Source organism: Hyaena hyaena, unplaced genomic scaffold (genome assembly GCF_003009895.1).
Source record: "Hyaena hyaena isolate Hyena2069 unplaced genomic scaffold, ASM300989v1 scaffold_210, whole genome shotgun sequence".
Lineage (NCBI taxonomy): Eukaryota > Metazoa > Chordata > Mammalia > Carnivora > Hyaenidae > Hyaena > Hyaena hyaena.
The window spans coordinates 2,451,531-2,472,213 of record NW_024080841.1 but is presented as its reverse complement, the minus strand read 5'-3'; the positions used below and the strand labels follow the sequence as shown (position 1 = coordinate 2,472,213).

Sequence of the window (20,683 nt, the reverse complement as noted above, 5' to 3'; positions counted from 1 at the left end):
TTTTTTAATTGAATAAGGAAAATGTCTTCTTGTAGGCAATTTTGACTCAAACTTCACTTTTTGAGTCTCTTCTTACTGGTTTATACATAAAACCTTTACAAAAACTCTGCCTTATTGGACAGTTTAATAATTTCCTTTCTTGACAGAAGGGTAAAACTTCTGAATTAGTAAGATTTTGAATATGATCTAATAATTCAATGTTTTGTTAAGGTGCTAGTTACTTTTATAACATAGCCCTTCATTTTTAGGGTCAGCATATTCTTGCTTTTGATATCTGTTTTCTGCCACAGGCCTGAGATTGGAATTGAAGCAATACAACTACTGCTTCCACCAGAGGAAAATAGTATGGGAATTCCTATTATGGTAGGTTATTTTCCAGTAGTCTCTCTGCAATAATATAGGTAGCTCTCTTAATTTGTTTGTTGGTATTTATGCCTCATCATAAATTAAGCATAGCTTTTCTGCATAACTATATGTGAATACTTAGTGTCAGCCAGAATCCTTTGTTGTGGACATTTTGTTTAAAAGTGTGGTGGTCCCTATATTCCTGGAAAACTTATTTATAACAACTTAATTTGAATAGATTTTCAGTGGAGGGGCATAAAAATCTAATTTAAGATCTCTATGTTGTAGTTTGGAGAAGAGAATATGAAATAGCTGAAAATAATGGTACTGTAGTTTCTTTTTTTAAACTAGTAAATTACTAGATGTCTTCATTCTTCTCTTGTCAAGTTGTATGCATCATTTTGCTCATAGCTCATTCTCCTACATGTTATATGTTTGTGGTGCACTCTGTAAACATCAGCCATTCATTAATCACTGGAGAACCTCAGTTATGTGAGTGACTCCCATGTTTTTAGTGCAAGTAGTTAAAAAATCTCATAAATCCTAGGGGTGTTAGACTTGAGGTGCTTGTGAAGACAGTATAAACTGGTTTGATATCATTGGCATTGTTTGTTAGTCCTCTTATTTGAAACTCAAAAATATTGAAAAGTTGTGTAGAGAAGAAAAACCTATGGCCCAGTAAGTGGATTCTTTACTATTATCAAGTTTCGACTTGCTGTACTTTCTGTTAAATATTTTTGATCCTAAATGCTAATACCATTTGATATTAAGTAGACTCAATGCAAAGTTGTTTTATGACAAAACAAATCACCCATACTGGGTTTTTATTATAATTTATTCTTAATTTTTTTTTTCTAAAAAAGAGAAGGTGATTAGAACACTATTTTGTTGATAGCTGAAAAATTTTGTCCATCTGTATTCTGGTAGGAATGGAACAGAGTATTGGGAAAACAATTAGTTTGTGTTCTTCAAATTGAAATAATTTTTATGACATTAAATATTCACATTCTCTTGAGAGAACTAACCAGTTGTGACTCTTTACTTGGTCTTTCAGAATTATCTACTAAATTATCACTTAAAAAAAACAACACACACACACATACACATAGAATGCCTCTTATTTGTTGTTACCTGGATGGCTTTTGCTGAATCCCATTAGAAACTCACCCCCCTCACACACCTTATTTCTGTTCTTTATAGATCATTTTCTAACTATTGGCTCAATAAAAGCTTTGGATGAGTCTTGAAGTATTCCTATCCTAAATCAGTCAAGGATTTGAGTAATGGGTAGGCAAGACAGAAAAAGAAAAAAATGTCAATATAGTAAGGATAAAATTTGATTAGAAAAATAGCAATAAATAGCAAATATCATCACTATCATATTGCTCATTCATTTTTTCTTTCCTATAATGTGTGTTAGAGATCATGCAGAGTCACAAATTCAACTACTTTTGCTATATAATCATTGTGTAAATTGTAATTTTTATCTTTTACCACTAGATGGTGCTTTTGCATTGGTTTCTGTAGACTAAATTTACATAATATTTTAAAATGCATCATAAAGAACAATAAAATTAAATTTTGATAGTGATGTAGTTCTTCACATAGAAAAACTAGCTCAATATAACCATTATTTGTGATATATATGTATATATAGACTATAATTATTTTTAAAAAAAGAGAAGTTCTTATGTATGAAATGGTTAAGATCTATGCTTGACCACATTTTCTAATCCAGTCTTCAGTACACTTCCTTAGAAACATTTTAGATGTTTTGATTTTTTTAGATGATACTGTGATTTAAATGGCACCTAAATAAAACACCATTTCTTGATTTGTAATGTTAAAAAATATATGCAGATAGCTTGGGTTTTTAAAATTGTTTTTGATGATCATTTTTTCTATCTAGTAGCCATCCATTGAAGTTTTTTATTTCACAAATAATACATTGAAATTCTCTTTTGTTAGGAGCCAGGTGACTTTTTGATAGTTATCCTGCTTGAGCAATTTGAGTTGATGTAGGATTGTAGAGTTTACTTGGGATTGTAACAAGGTTGTAGAGATCCCAGTTCAAGGCAATAATAATCTTATGTAATAAAGCATTCACTTACGTTTTAAAGAGCAAAGTACGTAGAGTCTAGAATATCGGTCTCTCTAAACACCTTTCTCTTAGTCCTTCTTTCTCCAATTCAGTCTGTTACTGTTTCCTTTTCTGTTCTTTAAAGGATTATTTATATGAAAACAAAGTTATGGAAACAAGCATCTTAAATTACCCTTTGTATTCTGCTCTTCACTAGCTATTTGATAGCTCTTGAGGTATGAATTGAGAAGCAGTTAAAGCCCAGCAAGTTTCAAGTCTCTAACTTTGCTCTGCATTCAGTACTAGTGGCTCTAGTCCCTGGAGCTATGGGTATGGAGCTGCTAAATGGCTTTGACTTGACAAGTTTGTTTCTTAACAGCCAGTCTTCACTTAGGCACTGTTCAAATTTTGGTCCTAATTTCTATTACTTATTGGTATGTGAACTTTTGTCATTTAACCCTTGTAGAACTTACTTTTCTTACTCTAAATCACTCTAAAGTAGTGATTGAATGTAGCAAATAAGAATCATGACTAAAGGGCAGTGTTACTCAGAAAAAAAATAATTATGTGCACGCAGGAGGAAAGAACAAAGTACCTACAATCCTGCCACTGAGTTAACTAATCTGTTGTTACTTTAAAAAAAAATTCTGCTGATCATTATTTAACATAAGTAGAATTATATTTGTGTATTTGTTGTGTTCCAGCTAATACTTTTATGAGCATTGTTTGTCCCATGTTTTTAGAAGTTCTTTAAAACTTTGTTACTAAATATCATTCAGTTCTATTGTATGATATATACTGGGGTAGAGACAGCAATACAGGATAAATCAAAGTGATAAAGGAAAGGAATCAGGATTCTTAAGGTTTAGAAACCATGGAAATATTTTTGAATAAATTTTTCTTCTGTGAGTATAAGCTCCTTCCCAGTGACTGCAGTCATTAAGGTATGGTATCTGGCATGTAAGAAGTGTTTAATAAATGACCATGAGGGAATGAAAGATCAGAGAGGAAAATTGAAGATACAGATATCTTTGAAAGTAAACCAGAAGAAAGTTGAAGGAACTCATCCTTGCTGTTTGCTTTCTCTCTGAGGTGGAATGCCAAGAAATAGTGCCTTCCTAGTTTGCTGACCTCAAAGCATGGCTGTGAGGAAGTAATGTGGGAATAGATGTGAGAGCATTCTTAAACTAGGAACTACTGATACAAATGGAAGGAAGTAATACTTTTCATTTCTGGCATCTTAATTTTGAAATCAGGGACTTCAAATCAGATGCTTTTTGGTTCTCACCAACTCAGAACCTGTTTGCTTCCTTAACAACTGCTAATTTAACTTCTCTTAGATGTGTATTTGTTGGAAGAGCTACGCTTTGGAGACAGATGGTCCTGGGTTAGAGTCCATTATTCTCCACTTGTTAACCATGTGATTTCCAGTGTTTAACTTTTCCACCTCAGACTTTTATCTGTGAAATTGGAAGTAGAAACTACTTGACAGACATGTTACAACTGAGTACAAATAAAATGTCTAGAATTATCATAGGTATTCACATTACCTGGGATGTTCATCCCAGCCTCATATGATCAGCCAGCCTTGTTCCATCTTCACATAAATAATGCTAGATAAAAGTACTATCTTATATTGAACCAAATCTTATCTTGCTGCTTGTTATTATTCATTGATCTAGTTCTTATCTCTAGATCTATGCAATTTGGTATCTCTTCACAGTGATAGCACTTCATATCATATTCTCCCTGACTCCTTTTCCGAAAAAAATACCTTCAGCTTCATTGACACTTATGGTTTTTAGATTCACCATCATCCTGGCTTTAAATGTGTTCTAGTCTCATTACTTTAGATGTAGCTTGACCTGTGTCTAGGAATTTGCCTTACTTTTCCTAGAGGAGGAAAATGAGATTAATGAGAAACTTTTTTGAGATAAAAATTTCATTTTAATGGGTCAAAACTAAAGTGCAATTTTACTATTTCATATACCAAAGTATACTCTTTTGTTAATGGCATTTATAAAATGATTGCCTTTAGTCTGTTTTAAGATAAATTACTGAGGACTGTTTTTTTTTCCCCTTTTAAAAATAAACCTCTACCCAGAGCACCTGGGTGGCTCAGTCGGTTGGGCGTCTGACTTCGGCTTGGGTCATGATCTCGCTGTTTGTGAGTTCGAGCCTGGAGCCTGCTTTGTATTCTGTATCTCCTTCTCTCTCTACCCCTCTCCAGCTCATGCTCTGTCTTTCTCCTTCAAAAATAAACATAAAGATAAATCTCTAGAGCCCTCAGTATTATCTAGCCCTAATGTGTTGTGATTCATTAATAAAAATGAGAAAAGTAAACTGTTTTCTTAAAGTTTATTTATCTATTTTGAGAGAGAGGGGGAGGGAGAGAATCCAGTGTGGGGCCTCATCTCATGAACCATGAGATCATGACCCAAGCCAAAATCAAGAAAGCAAGGGGAGCCATCCAGGCACCCCTAGAAAAGTAAACTATTGAAATAAAATGCCAGTATAATACATAGCATACTGTTGGTTATCCACTCACCAGCCACTTCCTGCTTTGCAGGCCCTCAGTTTTGTTTGGGTGCTTACTCCTCTCCTACATGACTTGGAAAAGTCCTTAATAATGTAAAGCTAGCAGTGATTTGTTTAGGAAGGAACATAAGAACCAAGACTGGTCACATGAAAGGAAAAGTCAGGTTAGGTTGCTTCTAGGAAAGTCTTCCTTATACCTAAAATGGAGACACAGCAAGAAACTTCCCTTTCCACTGGGCAACAATATGTGTCTGATATGATGGCCTTGAAGTATGACAGGTATCTGTGACTATGAAGGGAATTCTCCTAAGGTCCATACTGAGTCTGACAGAGAGGACTCAGCCAGAGCCTATATGTCAGTCAGTTACCTTAGAGCCACCATAATTTCACTTCTTGTTGTTTATAATAAGTCTCTTTATTGAAAGTCTGCTATACAGAAAAGTAGACACTTTGTGGAAGGCCCATTAAGATATAATGATGAGGGGCACTGGGGTGACTCGGTTGATTCAGGGTCTGTCCGACTTCAGCTCAGGTTGTGATCTCAGGGTTTGTGAGTTCAAGCCCCACATCAGGCTCTGTGCTGGCAGTGCAGAGCCTTCTTGGGTCTGCCTCTCTCTCTCTCTCTCTCTCTCTCTCTCTCTCTTTCCGCCCTCCCTCCCTCCAAAAATAAAATAAATCAACATTAAAATAAAAATGTAATAATGAGTCTCATAATTTTAAGATCACATCAGAATTATATTCAGGTCAAAAACTTCATGGGTATTCCCAACTACTGAATGTTCAGATTGTGAACAGAACAGACAAAAGCATTTTTGTACTGCAATAACTGATACAGATTTAATTACCCAATTAGTCAAGAGTGAGCTAATTACCAGTTCTGAGAGGGGCCCTTTCTTTCCATTTAAGAAGTTCAAAATTGACTACATATAAAGGAATTGATGTTATTTTACTCTGAAGTAACATTAAGTTTTAAGCATGGCTTTTACAGGTTTATTAAGGGTATGAAAATCTATGCAAAAAAACTCCATGCCTCATACACATTAGAAACACCCTTTCCTTCTTTTAACAATAGAAACTATTTTGTAAAATTTTAGGTAGCACTCTTTAATAAAGGGAGCTGAAGAATATGAAAAGTGTTCTGAGTCATCACTTGGACTTTAAAATAGTTACAAGTTTTAGTATTTTTGTCTCCACCCTTCTACAGTTTCGAAAGATGTGAATCATTTTCTTCAGTATTTCCCAAATGATAGCTACTTTGAAAGGGAAGTGGCGTGTGTGGTCCCAGTTTGTGTGTGAAATAACTAGCATACATTTCAGTTACTGATTTTACTACACTTTGTGGGAATCCCTTGGACCTCTCACATAAATTATTGCTTATGAAGGTAAACATTGGGTAACTATAGCAACTTGTTCTTAAATTGAAAATTTTCTCCAGTTTTTAAAGAGATATTATTTATCCCAGTGTCATCACACTATAGAAACCAGAATGAATTGCAAATAACCTTTCCTCAGTTTTTTTTAAAGGAAGGCAGAAATTCAGCCTGTTTAATAATGGTACACTCTGCTAATTTGTAGTATTGGACATAAGTTGTCTTTGATGCAGTTGCTGAGAGATAATTATGTAAATAATAATGTAACATTATATTTCAGAGAATGTGCTTATCCTGGGCCTGGTAGGACGTAAGTCCTGTCTGTGCCAGAGATTCTGTTAACTAACATACCTCCCAGCCAAAAACTATACTAATAAGAGACAGATCAAATAGGGTATTTAAAAGTCACGCAGCTGGAATCTGGCCTTCAGTCTGATGAATACTTTTGCTTAATTTTGAACTACTTCTTGAGGTAATCAAAATTATGAAGAAAATAATCTAACTTTTAAAAATACAAGCTTAAACACAGCACTACATACTTGACAACAGGATGTTTTCCTCCCCTTTCTCTGTTAGTTTTGGCATATTGAGTGTATTCTGGAAAACTACCTAAATTGTTATATTCGTTTTGTGAATTTTTTTGCTTGCATACTTTTTGAAGGAAATAATTATTTCTTTTTTCAGACTCAAATCTAATTTTTTTAAACATTTATTTTTGAGAGAGAGAGAGAGAGAGAGAGAGAGAGAGAGAGAGAGAATGAACCAGTGGGGGAGGGAAAGAGAGAGAAGGAGACAGAATCTGAAGCAGGCTCCAGGCTCTGAGCTATCAGCACAGTGCCTTATGCGGGGCTTGACTCACAAGCCATGAAGACTCAAATCTAAAAACAGTCATTTAAATACTGATTTAGACCTTAACATCTCGTATATAACTCTTGAGTCTACACTCTTTCCAGGAAGCCCATTCCATTTCCTGTCCTAACTGAAACTGTATTTTCGTAAGTACATGCTTCTCCAGAGTTCTGCTCAAGTATTGTTCCTTTGCTTATAGCCAGTATATCTTGGGGGGGGTGTGTGTCATGTGTGTGTAGGAGGGAGGAGAGCAGAGTCAGCATTCTTCTAGTTGTCCACTAGAGCTATTAAATGTTACCAGTCCACCTGTCTATAAAAAATCTTCCTTCTTTTGAAGCACATGCCATCTGGCTAGGTGACTCTTCTGGTTTTTTTGTTGCTATTGTCTGCCAATCTCACTGCCCAGTTCTACATCTGGGTCAGAGTTAATATCAGTTATCTACATGATTTCATTTCTTTGTAGGTGACATTTTGAATATTATACTTCACATTGTACCAACTTCCACACCGGTGATCCTCTCCACTTGGCTCTAACCACATACTCCAATAAGCACATCCCACAATTTGTTTCTTGTACTGAAACTGCCTTCACTTATATATTTTTATTATTATCCAGCCTAGACCTCATTACCCATTACTTTCAACTGCTAAACATTCACACTCACTTCTTTATAACTTTATACTTTCACTTCCACTTCCCTTACCCATATCAACCTTTCCTTCTTGCTTCAGAAGACAAAGATTTTCTCTTTGTAACTCAAGATAATTTTCCACCTCCATACTACAACCCCCTTTTTTCTGCATCTGTGAGATCTTCCTTCCTCAATCATTCTTTTTTTTTTTTTTTTTTTTAGTTATTCCCCCTTTTTAGTCTTTTCCTTTTTGACCGTACTGTCTTCTTATCTATGAACACAGGATATTTTTCTCTTTATGTCATTTTAATTTTTTCATCCATGTTTTGTAATGTACAAGTCTTTTTACCTGCTTAGTTAAGTCTGTTACCAATTATCTTTTTGTTTATGATGCTATTGTAAATGAGATTATTTTCTTAATTTCCTTTTCAGATAGTTTTTTCATAGTGTATAGAAATGCAACTGATTTAGTTGATATTTGTATACTGCATCTTTACTGAACCAGGTAATTCTAAGGATTTTTGTGGAATCTGAAGGATTTTGTACATAAGATTATGTCTTCTGCACACAGAATACTTTTACTTCTTTCTTTCTGATTTGGATGCCATTTATTTCTTGTCTAATTGATCTGGCTAGGAAATTCAGTACTGTGTTAAATGGAGTAGTGAGAGTGGGCATCTTTGCTGTGTTCCTGATCTTAGAGGAAAAGCTTTCAGTTTTTCACCACTGAATGTGTGGACTTTTCATATATGGTCTGTATGATGTTAAGGTAATTTCTTTCTATTCCTAGTTTGTTGCAAGTTTTTATCATGAAAGGGTGTTGAATTTTTTTCTTATGTTTTTTTCTGTATCTGTTGAGGTGATCATGTGGGTTTTTTTTTTTTATCCTTCATTCTGTTAATACCATGTGTTAATTCATTTTTGTGTGATATACCATGATTTCATGTCAGGCATAAGTCCCACTTTGTCATGGCATATGATCCTTTAAATGTACTGTTGAATTTGATTTGCTAGTATTTTGTTGATAATTTTTGTATCCATGTTCATCAGGAATTCTGTGTTTGCTTATAATTTTCTTTTTTTGTAGTGTCTTTGTCTGGTTTTGGTATCAGGGTGATGCTCGCCCATAAAATGAGTTCAGAAGTGTTCGTTTTTATTCTTTTTTTTTTTGGGAAGAAGGACATTAATTTTTTAAATATTTGGTATAATTCACCAGTAACACCATCTGGTTCTGAGCTTTTCTTTGTTGGAGGTTTTTGATTACTGATTCCGTCTTTTTCTATTAAAGATTCAGTCTTTGGTAGGTTGTATGTTTCTAGGAATTCATCCATTTATTCTAGGTTGCTCAATTTCTTGGCATTATAATTGTTCATAGTAATCCCTTATCTTTCCCACCCACCCCTTTCCCCCCACTTCCTGTGGCATCAGTTATAATGTCTCGTCTCCTCTTTCATTTCTTATTTCATTTGTGTTCTCTGTTTTTCCTAGTCTAGCTAAAGTTTTGACAATTCAATATTTTCAAATAACCAGCTCAGGTTTTTTTTCTTATTTCATTTAGTTCTGTTCTAATCTGTATTATTTTCTCTCTTCTGTGAACTTTTGGCTTCACTTGTTCTTTTTCTAGCTCCTTGAGGTGTAAAGTTAGGTTACTTGAGGTCTTTCTTTTTTAATGTAGGTGTTTGTCAAAATAAACTTCCCTCTGAGTACTGCTTTTGCTACATCTCATAAGTTTTGGTATGTTGTCTTTTTGTTTTTGTCTTAAGACATTGAGGTATTTCTAACTTTCCTTTTGATTTCTTCTTTGATCCATTGGTTGTTTAAGAGTGTGTTATTTAATTTCCACATATTAATTACTTTTCCAGTATTCCATTTGCTATGGATTGTTAGTTTCATTCTGTTTTGGTCAGAAAAGATATTTGGTACGATTTCTTCTTAAATTTGTTGAAATTTGTTTTGTGACCTAAGATGTCAGCTTATCCTTGAAAATGTTCTTTATGTGCTTGAGAACAGTGTATATTCTGCTACTGTTGGGTGGAGCATTCTGTTAAGCCCATTTGGTCTATAGTGTTCAAGCCCACTATGTTCTCATTGATTTCCTTTTGGGATGCTCTCTCCGTTACTGAAAATGGGATATTGAAGTCTGCTACTAGTATTACTGTATTCTGTCAAGTTCTCCCTTTAGTCTGTCAGTGTTTAATAAATCTATTTATATGCTCTAACGTTGAGTGTGTGTGTGTGTGTATTTCTCTTCCTAGTTTCGTCATTATATAGAGTCCTTCTTTGTCTCATGTGACAGTTTTTGACTTAGAGTCTATTTTGTCTGGTAAAGTTTAGCCACCCTGTTCTGTTGTTGTTGTTGTTGTTACCATTTGCATGGAATACCTTTTCCATCCCTTCACTTTAAGCCTACATGTGTCCTTAAATCTAAAGTTAGTCTCATGTAGACCACATATAGTTGGATCTTTTTTTTAAATGTGTATTTATTTTGGTGGGGGGGAGGGAGAGTGGAGAGGCAGAGAGAAGGGGAGAGAGAAGAAGAGGGAGACAGAGAATCCCAAGCTGACAGCAGGAGCCTGATGCAGGGTTCATACTCAGAAACTGTGAGATCATGACCTGAGCTGAAATTAAGAGTTGGACAGTTAACCAACCGAGCCACCCAGGTTGCTCTGGATCTTGGTTTTTTAAAATCTATTCAGTCATACTGTATCTTGATTGGTTAGTTCTTTTTTGAAAATCAAATTCTTTAGCCTTCTACATGTTTATCTTGATCTTTGTCTTTTTTTCCTTAGCCATTTTTCAGTTAAATATTACCCAACTTACTCTTTTCTCAGAGCCAAATTTATTGAAGAAATTTAACCTATGATCACTACCACTTGTGCTACCTTTCTTTCATGAATTAACCTATTCTTTTTAAAAAAATGTTTAGGGGTGCCTGGGTGGCTCAATTGGTTGCGTCTGACTTTAGCTCAGGTCATGATCTCACAGTTCGTGAGTTTGAGCCCCGCGTCAGGCTCTGTGCTGACAGCTCAGAGCCTGGAGCCTGCTTCAGATTCTGTCTCCCTCTCTCTGCCCCTTTCCTACTTGTGCTCTTTCTCTCTCTCTCTCAAAAATAAACCTTAAAAAAAAATTAAAAATTTTTTTTAACCGCAACTGAGCCAACCAGGCGCCTCTAAACAAATTTTTTTTAAAGAATAGGTTGATTCATGAAAGAAAGGTACCAGAAGTGGTAGTGATCATAGGTTAGATTTCTTCAATAAATTTGGCTCTGAGAAAAGAATAAATTGGGTAATATTTATTTTATTAAAGTTTTAAATTTATTTTATTTTATTTTTATTTTTGAGAGAGCAAGACAGAGTGTGAGCAGGGGAGGGGCAGAGAGAGAGGGAGACAGAGACTTTGAAGCAGGCTTCAGGCTCGGAGCTGTCAGTGCAGAGTGCAACATGGGGGCTTGAACTCAAGAACCATGAGATCATGACCTGAGCTGGTCAGTTGCTTAACCAACTGAGCCACCCAGGTGCCCCTGAATCAACCTGTTCTTTTTTGTTTTGTTTTAATTTTTTTAATGTTTTATTTATTTCTGAGAGAGAGAGAGACAGCGTGAGCAGGGGAGGGTCAGAGAGAGAGGAAGACACAGAATCTGAAGCAGGCTCTAGGCTCTGAGCTAGCTGTCAGCACAGAGCCTGACGCGGGGCTCAAACCCATGAACCATGAGATCATGACCTGAGCCGAATCGGACGCTTAACTGCCTGAGCCACCCAGGCACCCCTGAATCAACCTATTCTTATCAGAAAACGAACATAAAGTTGTAAAATGCCAAAACTGGAAACAACTTTAAAAATCACTTGATCAGTTTCATTTGCTTCAACAGTAAAACAAAGGTGCTTAAAGAAATGATGTAATGTGCTGACAGATAGTCAACTTTTGTTAACTTCAACTTGTGAATTCTGTATGGAACCCTAATGTATGTGAAGAGACCTTTGCGTACTGAAGAAAATGGGACCTAAGAAGTTCATGTACTTTGTTTCATGCGAAAATAGTGTTGTTGCCTTCAAGCCAGGGCTAATACTGTGATAAAATTAGAGAGATGTATGTGTTTTTAGGGAAGAAACAATAGGGAAAAGAAAAAGAACTAGTGAGCCATTTCATGTTATAACAGAAATATTTAGGAACAGTCAACTAAGACTATTGTGACTATTTTACAGTGAAGCAGCCTAACAAGGTATGTTCATATTACTGTCTCTGAGCCTTCATAAAAATCGATGTTCTTTTCTCTAAGACAGTAATGTAGGTAGCATATTTTAGGTTTTTGTTTAGAACAGTTAACTTTTAAAAAGTTAGTCTATATAGGTCTAATCCAGTGTTGTGTAATATGATAGTCACTAGCCAGATATGGCTGACTAATGTAGCTGAGGAACTGAATTCTTGATTTAGTTTAATCTAAATTTTTAAAATACATGACTTGGTTACTGGAACTTAAAAAAAAGTATGTTTGTGGGGCACCTGGATGGCTCAATTGGGCTTCTAACTTCGACTCAGGTAATGATCTCACGGTGGGTGAGTTTAAGCCATGTGTTCGGCTCTGTGCTGACAGCTCAGAACCTGGAGCCTGCTTCAGATTCTGTCTCCCTTTTTTTCTCCCCCTCCCCTGCTCATGCTCTGTCTCTCAAAAAATGAGTAAATGTAAAATAATATATATGAGGGGTGCCTGGGTGGCTCAGGCGGTTAAGCGTCCGACTTCAGCTCAGGTCATGATCTCACGGTTGTGGGTTCGAGCCTTGCGTCGGACTCTGTGCTGACAGCTCAGAGCCTGGAGCCTGCTTCAGATTCTGTGTCTCCCTCTCTCTGACCCTCCCCTGCTCACACCGTCTCTCTCTTTCTCTCTCAGAAATAAATAAAACATTAAAAAAAAAATATATCTATGATTGTAACAACTCAGGCACATGTATTTACATTGTCAGCTGTAAATATTTTGAGATCTAAATACAAATCCATTATTTTCAGTGAAAATTTAATGTTTGCATTGAGATATGCTTTAAGTCTAAATACACAACAAATTTTGAAGATAATAAAAAAATGTAAAATATCTGACAACTCTTGATTATAAGCTGAAATGATAATATTTGGGATGTATTTAAAATATGTGGCTCATTTTTTATTTTTGTTGTATGGCACTTGTCTACTCTTTGAGTAACTAAACTATTAGTCTGGCATTATAAATAGTATTTTTTTAATGTTCATTTATTTGGGGCAGGGGGAAATGTGCACACTAGCAGGGGAGGGGTCATGACCTGAGCCGAAATCAAGAGCCAGTGTTTAACTGACTGAGCTACCCAGAAACCCCTGTAAGTAGTATTAATATTAATTAAACCTAGTAAATAAAATGGTTTGAACGATTTTCTCAGATATGTGATCATCAAGAAGAAGTTTTGATTAGATGTTCTAGCTAGTTTACTGTTGGTTTGAGAAAACACCCTTCCAGTAAATCAGAGGAAAAAGCAACAATGAAGTTTATGAATAGTTTCATAAAAGCCATCATTTTTTAAAGAGAATGGACAATTAGAAGATATCTTTATGTACAGTTACAATTAATAAATTAATATGCTGTACTCTTAATGACTTAATTAGTGGTAGGTTTATCTGATACCTCATTTATAGGTCTTCTTCTGTTTATACTGCTTTTTACACTCACTTGTGTTCTTGTACTGGTTAGTTTTTCTTGTGTACTCATTTAGGCTGCATAAGGACTTTTTTCTTCCTGCTTTACTGAGGTATAATTGGCAAGTAAAAATTATATTACATAAGGTCTACAAAGTGATCATTTGAAATACACAGGTACAGTACTGTTAACTGTAGTTGTATGTATAGACCTCCCAAAGTTACTATTCTTAAAACTGAAAGTTTTTACTCTTTGACCAAAGTTTCACCATTTCCCCTACCTTCAAGCCCCTGGCAACCACCATTCTAGTCTCTGTTTCTATGAGTTCAAGTAAGTGCAGTCATATAGTATTTGTCTTTTTGTGTCTGGCTTATTTATGCTTATTTTATTAGCATAAATGCCCTCTGTGTTCATCCATGTTGTTGGAAATGGGAGGACTTCTTTCATTTTTACGGCTGAGTAATACTCTGTTGTGTATACATATACCACATTTTTTTATCCATTCATCCTTTGACAGACACTTACATTGTTTCTGTATCTTGTCTTTGTGAATAATGTTGCAGTGAACATAGGAGGGTAGATGTCTGAGATACTGATTGCATTTTTTTGGATGTATACCCAGAAGTGAGATTGCAGGTCCTATAGTAGTTTTATATTTAACTTTTTGAGGAACCTCCATACTGTTTTCCATGGTGGCTGTATCAATTTGTATTCAACCAGTAGTGTGCAAGGGTTTCCTTTCAACACAAGAGCACCCTTTCATGTACCTGTGGCCATTTGTATGGACTTCTTTAGAAAAATATCTATTTAGGTTTTTTTTTTTTTTAGTGTTTTATTTATTTCTAGCAGAGAGAGAGAGAGACAGTGTGAGCAGGGGAGGGTCAGAGAGAGAGGGAGTCACAGACTGAAACAGGCTCCAGGCTCTGAGCTGGCAGTCAGCACAGAGCCCGACGCGGGGCTCGAACCCACAAACCGCGAGATCATGACCTAAGTGAAAGTCGGACGCCTAACCGACTAAGCCACCCAGGCGCCCCTTATTTAGGTTTTTTGCCCATTTTTAAAAATCAGGTTATTTATATATTTTTTGCTATTGAGTTTTATGTGTTCCTTATATATTTTGAATATTAATTTATTATTGGATATATATGGATTACAGATAAGATATTTTCTCCCATTCCATTGATTTTCTTTTCATTTTGCTGATAGTTTCCTTTGCCATACAAAAGCTTTTTAGTTTGATACAGTCCCATTTGTTTCAGTTTGCCTTTGTTGCCTGTGCTTTTGGTGTCATACCCAAAAAATCATTAGGTTGCATAAGGTCTTTGAAGGTGGAGATGATATATGACATTGCATAATCTCTTGATATATGTATAGTAGAGTAGAAATATTAATATGAATTATTTGTTGAATCAGTTGCTATTGTAATCTTAAATGTTTTAAATTAAGGTATTCCTGCCAAACATTTTTTATATTATTTCAGTGTACTGGATTTTGGGCAAGATGGAACCCAACCTTACCATCCTGGTATGGTAAGGAACTTTTTTATACTCCTCTTCGAGTTTAGACAAGTTCAGGATTGTTAACACTTAATTTTCAAATCATGAGAATAGATGTTAGGTTACATATTTTGGATTAAGATTTGGAACCGACTTAGAGCTTGAAGGGTTCTTAATGATAGAACAAGTTCTATTACTCATTTTAATACATTTGGAAACTGAAAAAGGCCTAGATTACTTAAAGTCTTGCAAGTACTAGTTGCTTATATAAAACACCTGGGAGTTGTTTTGTGATTACCATCTTTTCCCTTGCCCCTACATCCAGCCTATTAGCATATCCTATAAATCCTATTTCTAAAATATATCTTAGGCTCTGCATTTACATGCCCAGCATCCTAGTTTAGATTACCCACTCTTTGGATTATTTCACCAGTCTCCTAACTAGTCCTTTGGCTTTCTTCTTCTGCTCTTCAAATTTGTTCTCTACACTGAAGCCACATAATCTTTTTAAAGCAAATCATGATGATTGCCTTGCTTAAAAATTTCTAATGACTTTTCAGCCACTTAGGGAATACAAACTTTATAATGTGGTTTTCAAAGCCCTATGTAATCTGAGTTTAGCTATTTCTCCCAACTACATCAGCTCCTCAATAGTTCCTCATAGTTGCTTACTGCAGCCATGTGGATCTTCCTCTAGCATTTTCCAAGAAATTTTTTCCTTCTACCCTTTATCACAGTTTGCAGTTATATAATATTTATTTGTATGTAAGCTCTATTAGAATTAATAAGGATTGACTCTTTATTCATAATTTTGTTTCCTTAGCCTAGCAGAAAGCCTGACACATAGTAGGTGATTAATAAATACAGATGAATGGATGAGTCATTGACTGGATGTTACTGAGCTTCCAGTCTCCATATATAAATTGGATAATAGTATCCACAAGAAGTGATTAAGGATTCAGTGAAAATATTTGTGATAAATATTTGTTTCCTTCTCCCTCCATGGATAATACAGTGGATTTGTTCTTTGAGCTGTTTTCCGATTATTGTTTCTATTTCAGTTTGTTGCAAATTTAAGTAGCTATACTGTACTGGAGTATGGATCATTGATTGATGATTAAAGGAAGAGTAAGATTATCACTTAGTGTTAGGTTCAGCTCTGAGTAAAAGAGACTCAAAAATGACAATGACTTATACAAGGTAGAACTTATGTTTCTTTGTAACGTAAGAGTTGGGAAGTGGAGTCTAGGGCTTTTATGGCAGTCCTGTCCCACAAAGTCCTCAGTGACCCAGATCCCCTGTAGTATGCCCTTCCACCACCCTAGACTCTGGTCCTTGTTTGGTTTAAGATGGTGGCGAGTCATCCATGTTCCAGGACGCAAGGTGGATATACCGTTTGTCCTTGTAGGAATAGGAAGTTTTCTGGAAGCCATATAACACCTCTACTTAAAATGCTGGTCACCGCTTTGCCTTGTGGCTCCTAGCCACAGGGAGGCTGAGAAGTATAGATATTGTTCTGTGAGGCCCTGTACTTACCTAAAAATTGAATGTTCTAGTTGAATGGAAGATGGGAAGAATAGATGCAGAATATAAGTAGGTCTTTGTAAAGAACATGTCAGAGTATGGATGTGAGGGTGATCTGGCTGCGACATCTGTCATCCCATTGATCACCAGGGTTGATTCGGCTGATCTGGCTGGCTAGGCAGGTGTCCCCTTCCTCCCTCACCTCTCCATGTGCATCCCTCCTGAAGCTGCGTGCTCGGTCGAAGAGGACGAACTTCCCCGATAGAGGAGGACCGTTCTTTGGTCAAGGGTATATGAGTAGCTGCGCTCCCCTGCTAGAACCTCCAAACAAGCTCTCAAGAACATATCAGAGTAATAATAGGTAACATTAATATATGTTAACAATATGCAGTGTATGATAGTGTTAATAATGGAAGGGGTAACAATTCGTTATACCATTATAAGAGACCAATGGGGTCAAACCACTTGAGATCATTGGATAACATTGGTTGTCAGCCATCTTGGAAGTATGGTTGGATAAACATTTAAAAAATGGCCTAGTTTGTAAATATATTATATACAGAGGATTAATTTGCATGTATTATAAGGATTTTAAATTCATCATTTAAAAAATATGTAATTTTTGCAGTGGCTATACTAATAATGAGGAAGTTGATCAGTAATCTAAATGAGCTATTTAAAAATTCTTTGCCTCCTCCTCCCCCACTTTATTTTAAAATCTATTCATAGGACCTTTTCTAAAGTATATGGACAGATGAGCCCTAGCTTAACATTGTTCAGGATTCTTGACCTATGAGAAATATTTCTGAAACATGGTTTAAACCCACTTCTTACCGTCTCTCGCCACAAGCTTTTTATTTTTTAATACTAAGAGACTAGCTTGGCAGAGTAGTTGCTTCATACACCCTGAGTAAAATTCCTATTCTGTGATAATCAACATGGAGGTCACAGATTTTCAGGGATAAAATGAGCTTTTGGATTGAATCTGTATGCAGGAAAAAAATCACATGTGTCAGAAAAAAATATTCTGGTGTAACAAAATTGGGAACCTAAAAAAAATCTTTTGGGATGTTATAATATTTTACCATTAAACAAAGGTTTAAACCAGCTTTACCATTATGTGATTTTTGTGAAGAGTAGAAGTAAGCTGTTGATAGGATGCATTTTAGTATAAAGAGTGGAAGGATTATGAAGTTGTCAGAATTGTAATTTATTGGCTTATTAAAAAACTTAATTTGGCCTAAAATGTAAGTGCCTCAAGACAGAAACCACATCCCTTTGCCGTTGTTCAACTGGAATAAAAAATGTTGAATTTAAGTTTGCACTGTCTTTTTCAGTAACTTTTTTACTATAAATACTTTGTACATTCCTAAAGTCTTAGTTATTTACCTATCTCCTTTTTCTTTAAGATGTGAATTCCTTATATTAGGGGTCTGTTTCTTTCAGTAGAAGATCTATAACAGTGCTATATGGTGTTGTTAACTTAAATAATAAAAAATAGTGCAGTAATTATCTCAGTTTTTTTAATCTGACTTTGATTATATAGAATGTCATGGACCAGTAATTTTAAAAAAATTTTTTTTAGCGTTTATTCATTTTTGAGAGACAGAGATAGAGTGCAAGTGAGGGAGACACAGAATCTGAAGCAGGCTCCAGGCTCTGAGCTGTCAGCACAGAGCCCCACATGGGCTCGAACTGATGAACTGCAAAATCATGACCTGAGTTAAAGTCAGACACTTAACAGACTGAGCCACCCAGGCACCCCAATGAATTTTTTTTTCTTAAATTTTTTTTTTAAGTAGCCTCCATGCCCAACGTGGGACTTGAACTCATGGCCCTGAGATCAAGAGTCACATGCTCTACAGACTGAGCCAACTAGGCACCTTCATGGCCCAGTAATTTTTTACCCTTTCTCTTTCCTTAGACTGTAAAGTACAGTGAATGTGGAAGAATGGTAAAACTCATAGTCCTACTTCTTGCCTTAATTGACCCCTTCCTCCCTTCAGTAATGCTTAGTTAATTCTTATCTGGTTACTGGAGTGTTAAGACAAGCTTCTAGCAGTCTCTCTAGCAGCCTGAAAAGGGTGGTGTGAGGGGAGTGTACTTAGCAACTGAATGAGATATCTAGACAGTCTGAAGCATCTCACCAGTAGGGGGAGAAATTGTCAGTAGTCCTCTCCTCACTACCTTCACAGGGGATATCATTCTACTCCCCTAAGTATCCATAATAATAAGATTATCTACATTTTATTTTAAACTCCACTCTTAATAACACTATAAAGTAGATTCTGTTGAAGTGAGACACAGAGAGATTAAGTACCTTGCTCAAGGTCACAGTTAGGTTTGTTAGTGCAGAAACTGGATTAGAACTCAGGTGTTTAGTCTACAAAGCCTACATTCTCAATCACTGTCCTAGTACTGTATTTATCCTAGGTAAAAATCTCTGAAGATTATTCTTATTTAATAAGTGTAAAGTCGGGGCGCCTGGGTGGCTCAGTCGGTTGAGTGTCTGACTTCAGCTCAGGTCATGATCTTACAGTTCTATAGGTTCGAGCCCTGCTCTGTGCTGACAGCTCCGAGCCCGGAGCCTGCTTCTGGTTGTGTGTGTCCCTCTCTCTCTGCCCCTCCCCTGCTAGTGAACTGTCTCTCTCTGTCTCTCAAAAATAAATAAAAATGTTAAAAAAAAAATAAGTTTAAAGTCATTCAGGCTCAGGGAATTTAAGTTTCTTGCTCGAGGACACAACTGATAAATACTGGAATCAGAATTTTGAATTCAAGGTAGGCTGACTCCTGAGGCCTTAATTTTAGCTTTCATTCTATATCATTGTTTTATATCCTGTCATCTTCTTCATTTGAAATTGTTCACCTTCTAGAGGTACAAAAGTCATTTTGTTGCGCCTTATATCTCTTGTGTTTTTTGATTAAAGCATGTTTGTGTATATTTTATATATATATAAATATATATATACACACACCCATATACTCTTAATATATACATATATAGATATACACATGAATCCTCTGTTGTCTTTATAATTTTACTACTCTATTCCAGAGTCTTGTGACCTAATAGAATTAGTTTAATTGAAATTGTTTACAAGTGGAAAAAAGTATAAGGAAACTGTGTGTGTGTGTGTGTGTGTGTGTGTGTGTGTGTGTGTGTGTGTGTAAAAACATAGTCTCTGCTTTCAAAGAGCTTGTTCTCTGGCTGGGTAAGACCAAAGTATGGAAGTTGACCTAGAACGAGAAATAGGATGTACCTGCTTAAGTCTAAGTAGGTGAACTTATGCACTGGATACTTTGAACAAGTTAAAATTGTCTGTGTAGAAAGAGATTTTGTTTGGGGTGGTAAAAAAAAACCCTGAAGACAGAATAGAGGGATATTGTTACCACGTGGTTTAATTTTTACGTGTTTCAGATATCAAGATGGTATTTTTGATTTAGCCATGTGGAGATAGTTAACATCATTTTGTATGTCAAAATATTTGCATGTCCTTAATTTGGCTTAAAACCATTTTGCTTACTTTAAAATACAACTAAGTGAATTGTTGTATATTTCAATATCTTGGTACAGTTATATTAGGATTACAGGTTCCTTCATAGGTTGATATTTAATGGTTTTGTTCTTAAATTCTGACATTCTTATATTATCTATATCGCGCGGGTTTTGTGTTTTTGTAAGTAAATTGGCTTAATCACATGAGATACTAGCCCTGAAATACCCATTTAAAAATAACCTGTTTAGGAGTATCATAACAATAAATAGTATATTCTTTGTTACCTAAACTTTTCACAGCCATTGTAGGTTACCTGTCTTTTAAGATTACTTTGACAATCTAATATTATAGGTTGCAAAGATCTTGAGAGAGAGTAGTGGGGTGGTGGTGTGTGCACAAGGGCATACACTCAAGGGAAGCAGAATAGATTAGAAACAGCATGTGTTTGGAATGAGACACAGTCTTGCTAATTTGTATGACTGGATAAAATAATTTTTGAGTAAAAATTTTTAGTTTTTTCCCTCTATTATATGGGAACAAAGCAAGGTTATTGTGAGTTTTAAATGAGAATGTACAGCACTTATTAGCACATCATAAATGTTCAAAACTAGCTATTATCCTCCTGAATTAAAAAAAATGCTAGTTGATAAGAGAAAGAACAAAAATTGAAGGGAAACCATAGTATTTTCTTTGTAG

The 20,683-nt window shown here is 35.5% G+C and overlaps 1 protein-coding gene across 1 annotated transcript in view; it reads left to right on the top strand.

Moving 5' to 3' along the window:
• ANKRD28 (ankyrin repeat domain 28) overlaps nt 1–20,683 on the top strand; it is a 206,487-nt gene that overhangs the window by 53,925 nt on the left and 131,879 nt on the right. The window contains exon 2 of the mRNA XM_039242213.1: nt 291–363. Within this exon, the coding sequence (XP_039098144.1) occupies nt 346–363 (18 nt within the window). The 5' untranslated portion in view covers nt 291–345. The remainder of the gene's footprint in view (nt 1–290; nt 364–20,683) is intronic.